The sequence below is a fragment of the Sebastes umbrosus genome, chromosome 15, assembly GCF_015220745.1.
Source record: "Sebastes umbrosus isolate fSebUmb1 chromosome 15, fSebUmb1.pri, whole genome shotgun sequence".
NCBI classification, from domain to species: domain Eukaryota; kingdom Metazoa; phylum Chordata; class Actinopteri; order Perciformes; family Sebastidae; genus Sebastes; species Sebastes umbrosus.
Genome location: NC_051283.1, coordinates 6,813,289 through 6,819,288, shown reverse-complemented (window position 1 = coordinate 6,819,288; position 6,000 = coordinate 6,813,289). Strand labels below are relative to the sequence as shown.

Genomic DNA, 6,000 nt, shown 5'->3' with positions numbered 1-6,000 from the left:
GATGAACGCAATGTGCACAACATGTAGTGCATTTCTAATGAAAATGCACTCTCACTCCGACGTAAAGTATTTTTAAAAAGTTTTAGTATATGGAAACTTTAATTTTTGTCCCTTTCATTTTTTAAAGTTTTATTACATTTTAAATATACTTGTGTAGTTGTTGTTGTTGTTTGCACAATCTTGTGAGCACTGCCACTTTGCATTTCACTGCACATCCTGTACGAGTATGTGACAAATAAAACTCTTGAATCTTGAAACATGAAACTATAAGACATGCTTTTTGATTTACTTTTTTAACATTTTTACAATAATTAACAATTTGTTCTCATTTTTTTTCAATGTTTCTTACCCTCCACATTTTCTAACACTTTTTTTTATTGCTTGTGGAGTATGATTCTATGTTGTTTATCTCTGTATTGTTTTATTTTATGGGTATTTATATCTTGTATTTTTGCAACTAGCAATGGTTAAAATGGAAAATGGACTGTAATTTCTATCATTTTATGAATCAATAGATTGAATCTTGTTATTTAGAAGACTGTCCTGCAGCAGTATGAACATGTTTTCATCAGATGAAGAGATGGTTGAAGTGGTTATTGTGAACTAGAGCCACTAGAGGACAGTAGCACATAATACATTGTCAAGAAGAGACCTACAGCTGCAGAAACATTCCAGAGAAATCCTGAAATCGTCAGGGACAATCATAAAATCCACCAGATCACTGCCAGCTGAAAGCAGCACAGATAAAGTATATGAGAAATAATGGATTATAAATGTTTATATATGAACAAATACTTTGATCCAATATCTGCTTTTCAGATATACAGTATAATACTGTTTATATACACATTCATGTAATACATGTTTCAGTATACTATGCAATATGAATATATATTCAATGTAAAAAATGCATCTATGTGTTTTACATATTACAGCATACATATACATACATCATCATAATGTGCATACCTTATAAATATTACGAAAATATGGCTATACATTACTTACTATAGGTCTGCACTATATGAATTAAAACTACGGTAAACCAAACCTATATGCAATTTTAAAGCAGCAGTAGGTAGAAATGGAGCAAATGTGATTAAAAAAAGTTATTTTATCCTGACAGTAGTGCATGAGACCGGTAATCTGAAAAAAATCATGTGCCTCTGTGTCCTCCGGTGCTCCTAACGGGATCTGCAAGATTTCAGAGACTGGAGGAAAACAACCAACCAGAGCCGAGCTGGAGCCTTGCCGTCTCTGAGCAGCTGTTAATCACTCACAAACTCCGATCAAACGGTCAAACTAGGCAGCGCTGATCAAATATGAATCAATATTATGTTACGTTAATGCCTATTTCTCGCCTCAAATGTTTTCAGAAACATCTTTTAGTGTTGAGATCAGTTGAGGAAATACCAAGCACCACCCACCAGCCATAGCACACTTTCTCATTTTACAGCTAAACAGTACACTACAAGATGTTCCTAAAAACATCTGAGGTGAGAAATAGACATTACAGTAACATAATATTGATTCATATTTGATCAGCGCTGCCTAGTTTGACCGGTTGACCGGAGTTTGCGAGTGATTGACAGCTGCCCCCGTTGAATGAACAGCCAATACAAACGCTCTCTCTCTGAAATGACCAGTGATTGGTCAAAGTCTCCCGTCACGGGCTACATTTTCTAAAGCCTGAAAACAGAGCCATGAGGAGGAGCAGAAGTCTATAGACTTCTGCTCCTCCTCATGGCTCTGTTAGTTTTCTCTGAGAACACTTGAATTACAATATGCTGAAAGGTTGTTATGAAATTTCTGCCCAATGATGCCAAAAATATTCTGCCTACCCATGCATTAAGTAACGCCACTTATGTAGTCATTTTAACCTAAACGTTGACCTATTTGTTACATAACTCCCAAGTACTTAAAGGCACAGTGAGCAGGATTTGATGGCAATCTAGCGGTGAGGTTGCAGATTGCAACCAACTGAAACTTCTCCCGTGTGCCAAGCATGTTGGAGAACTGCAGTGGCCGACGAAAAAACGCTAATGGTCCTCTCTAGAGCCAGTTTGGTTTGTCCGTTCTGGGCTACTGTAGAAACATGGCTGCCGTTTCCATGAAGAGGACCCGCTCTATATGTAGATATAAACGGCTCATTTCAAGATAACGAAAACACGATTCTTGATTTACACACTAATGAAAACATACTTATTAATATTATATTGAATTTCTGCTCATAGATCCCCCAAAATGCTACACACTGCTCCTTTAAAAGCATCACTGTGGAGTCAGCTAATGATCAGTTGAGGCGGCAGCAGCAGTGTCCTCTGATGGCACTCTGCCCTGGCACCTCATTTCCATCACAGAGCGAGATGGCAGCTCACACGTGCACACTTGGCTTACATAATTCAGTAGCTCAGCCGTCATGAGCTCTACAGCTGGGATGTTATCACCCTCTCAGCTGACAGAGCGGATGAGCGTCACAGCGGAGGCTGGGGGACATTAGATTAATGAGAGGTCAGACACAGCTGGAACATCTATTAATTTCTCTTTATTTTTATATACAGATAGAAAATGTTTGGCACATTTCTGTTTAAAGTACATTATATATATATTTTATGGCTCTATGACCAGTTACTATTATACACTGATAAATTGAAACCCAAAAGGCAATCTTGGCACTTCTTCACATTCATCAGGAAACTCCACAGCGAACCGAGACAAAGCAGGAAAAAAGTCTGATGTCGTCCGTCTTTACTGTGACCGCGGATGCCGTCACCGCTCGTGTTTGGGCATAATGTCTCCTCTGTCCACCACGGCCATACCAGGCCTGTTCAACTCCTTAGGGGATACGTCTGCGTAAAACTCAGCCACCACGGGGCAGTGATCTGACGCCACGCCGCCCCATGACCAGTTGTCTGGGATCCAGGGGTTCGTCAGGCCTTCCCGCACTACCATGCAGTGGCCTGTTGGAGGAAAAGACACAAAGAGAGGGGAAGTCAGTCAAAAAGGAAACCAACCTGGTGTCCTTCATGTGGGGGAAAACGGTTGCCATGATTACAAGATCAGTTGGGTTGAGTCAGACTTAAAGTTACTACGAGGAACTTTCATTTTGTGTTGATTTTGGTGGTTACGGTGGACAAAAGCGGTAGTGCTTCCGAGCACCAGAGTCCCTTTAGAAAACCTCTCATTTCACTGCAGTAGGATCTGACAGTCTGCACCGCGTAGTCTTGGTTCTGGTTCTCCCTGGCCTCCCTTCCCTCCAGTGGGCCCAACAATACGGCTTGAGCATCCAGCAGCGGAGGAGGCAGGTCGAAGGTGGCTCATATTATAGTGGCATCAGTATTAAATTTAGACTGTTTCATAAACAGTAAAAAGTTCCTCACACAGTTGCTGGTCTACCGCTGCCCCAATCTTTTAGTTTGTTTGTGTTATTGTGTGACTTTGATTAGTTCGGATTCACCAAAGTACCCAATCGAGGCAGCGGTAGACCAGCAACTCCTGTGTTCTGCAAGGTAAAATTACCATTTTTGTCAATGGAGCCTGGTGACCTAGGCGAGAGCATAGATGGATACAAATAATTCAGTTCCCTGTCGGAAAGGACTGCCTGACGGCGAGGTAAAGTGGTGAAAATATTCTAAATATAGCGTACACTTAAACTTATGATATTGATTGTTTTAGGCGGCTAAAATATGTTTTACTGCTGCCCCCCATCCACAGCAGTACATTGCTTTGCTCCTGTGCTGGTAATCCTGTCTGTTTCTCCAAACTGGAGGCATGCCGACCGTCATCTACTGTAGGTAATACACTGACTATGGATAAGTACCTCAGACAACCCTTCTTCCAAAAATCGGAACTATCCCTTTAACTTTGACTTGTCAGGAATGACTGAAGACTTGACTTGTACTTCTCTCAAATTACTTTTTCCTCTTATAACTTGAGACTCTAATTCTATTTGTCTCGATTAACTTTGACCCAAGACTTGACTTGTTATGAATGACTTGAATGACCCATACAGCAGCACCTACCAGAATAGATCTTCTTGAGGGAGCGGCTCACCCAGATGTTGTCCAGACAGCGGGTGCCCTGTGGTGAGCGGGTGCTGATGTTGGTGAACTGGGAGGACGGTATCAGAGCACAGAGCTTTTCCTTTCTCAGGATGTCCAGCTCTGAGCTCTGAGCAGGGGAGCCAAAATCTCCCAGCACCACCAACTCCTTCTCACCTGCACAGAGGCAATGTGGAGAGAAAATAGGATGAAATTCTCATAATTCACCTTCATGCAGAGACGGAGGACTGAATGATCTCATGTGGTGTGATATTTTTACTGGTCCAGTCTGACGGACTGACCTTTGAGTGTTTCCTGGATGCTTGGGGAGAGGTGCGGACACTTGGCTTCCTCTGTGTTGTGGTTCTTGCCGTTGGACTCTCCTGATGCAACTGTGGCCGGCATGTGGACGTTCACCACCGTCAGCTCGTATGAACCAACCTAGTGGGAACAATCATTTGATCCTGGTCACAATCCAGTTGGCAACAAAACAAAACACAGAGATATATGTATGCCTGTGTTAAAAAATGTGTTGTTGCCATGACTAATTCCTGTCAATAGTAAAACCATTGTTTACAACCCGTCTGATCCCTGACTGCCATGTTTCTTGCTCTGTCTGACTTCTTTTTAGCAATATCTTCAGCAATTACTTTGGTGAGTTCAGAGAAATGATTAACAAAACGATGGAAATAAAACCCAAGTTGTAACTAGAATGGCACTCGGAGAGCGCAGACCTCTGCCAAGGTGCCTGACTTTAAAAACAGATCACAGATCACAGCTCACAGCTGGCGGTACCGTCAGGTGGTCGGCTTATTATTCGGCAGATGCCTCTCATTCAGCAGCCTTGTTATGTCTGCCACACATCCACACACGTATCTCTCTGCTCTCAGAAGGAAGGAGACGGGGTCATGTGTCATCAACGCGTTATCAGTTACAGCTACACTGTGGTCTAATGCTCAGGCTGATCGGAATCCCTAAAAAAATTACTGAATCCGGATCATGATCCGGATCGCCACCAAAATCTAATGGATTGTTCATTGTGCCACACCCCAACCCTCAAAAAAATGTCATTCAACTCCATCGCGAACTTTTGGAGTAATCCTGCTAACAGACAAACAAACAAACAAACCAACGCCGGTGAAACATACCTCCGCCTAATAAACTGGAATTATCCTTAAACAAAACAAAAAAATTATTTATGATTTTCTAAACTCTGAAATTCCTGTCATGTGTAATGACGGTTTATCTAACTACAGTAACTTATGGTACAATAAAATGTGTTTCCATAATGACAAAATATGTAATTATTAACACAAAATAATGCCACTACTGGAAATAGTGCAAGACTTTGATATTAAAGTGGTGATCATTTAAATAAATGTCTGTTAATTCACTATCTATCGCCGGATGAGGTAACACAATGGTGATTGAGCCTAAAGGGGTCAATTATTTCCTGACCTATTTATTAAAATAACAATATATTGTTTTAAAACTTGAAATGACTCACATGGAGACGCACAAATCATTCCTGCTGCTGTGAGATAGCTACAGGTGTTTGATAAACCCAGAAGAAATAATCCTACAAACAGCTGAAAGCAAAACTTCATTTCATTTTAACAGAATGGATTACATTTAGTGGCCCGGGAAAAATGTCTCTTTTGTGATGTTTATGGAGTAATATGTTGATTTCCTTCCCATTCTTTATTGTAACATAACATAAAAAGACCTTGATATTATCATTGAATACATTTGTCTTTATCAAACATCTGAACGCTACAATCTGTTTTGGGAATCAATGATTACTTACAGAGAAATGAGCCAGGTAGGGTCGGGGGTAAGTGTGATTCCCGTTGCCGTTGACAACAGGAGGCTCCAGGACTGCAGCATCCTTCAGGTCGATACCAGACGAAGCGTCCCACAGGAAGCCAGAGTAGCTCACTCCCTGGAACAGGAGGATCAT

The 6,000-nt window shown here is 41.2% G+C and overlaps 1 protein-coding gene across 1 annotated transcript in view; it reads right to left on the bottom strand.

The window, feature by feature from the left end:
• Nucleotides 1-2,525: 2,525 nt before the first annotated feature.
• Nucleotides 2,526-6,000, bottom strand: part of eepd1 (endonuclease/exonuclease/phosphatase family domain containing 1) — a 33,170-nt gene continuing 29,695 nt past the window's right edge. The window contains exons 5-8 of the mRNA XM_037794045.1: nucleotides 5,848-5,982; nucleotides 4,343-4,481; nucleotides 4,023-4,217; nucleotides 2,526-2,960 (exon numbers count right to left, since the gene is read on the bottom strand). Coding sequence (XP_037649973.1) covers nucleotides 2,770-2,960; nucleotides 4,023-4,217; nucleotides 4,343-4,481; nucleotides 5,848-5,982 — 660 coding nt within the window. The 3' untranslated portion in view covers nucleotides 2,526-2,769. The remainder of the gene's footprint in view (nucleotides 2,961-4,022; nucleotides 4,218-4,342; nucleotides 4,482-5,847; nucleotides 5,983-6,000) is intronic.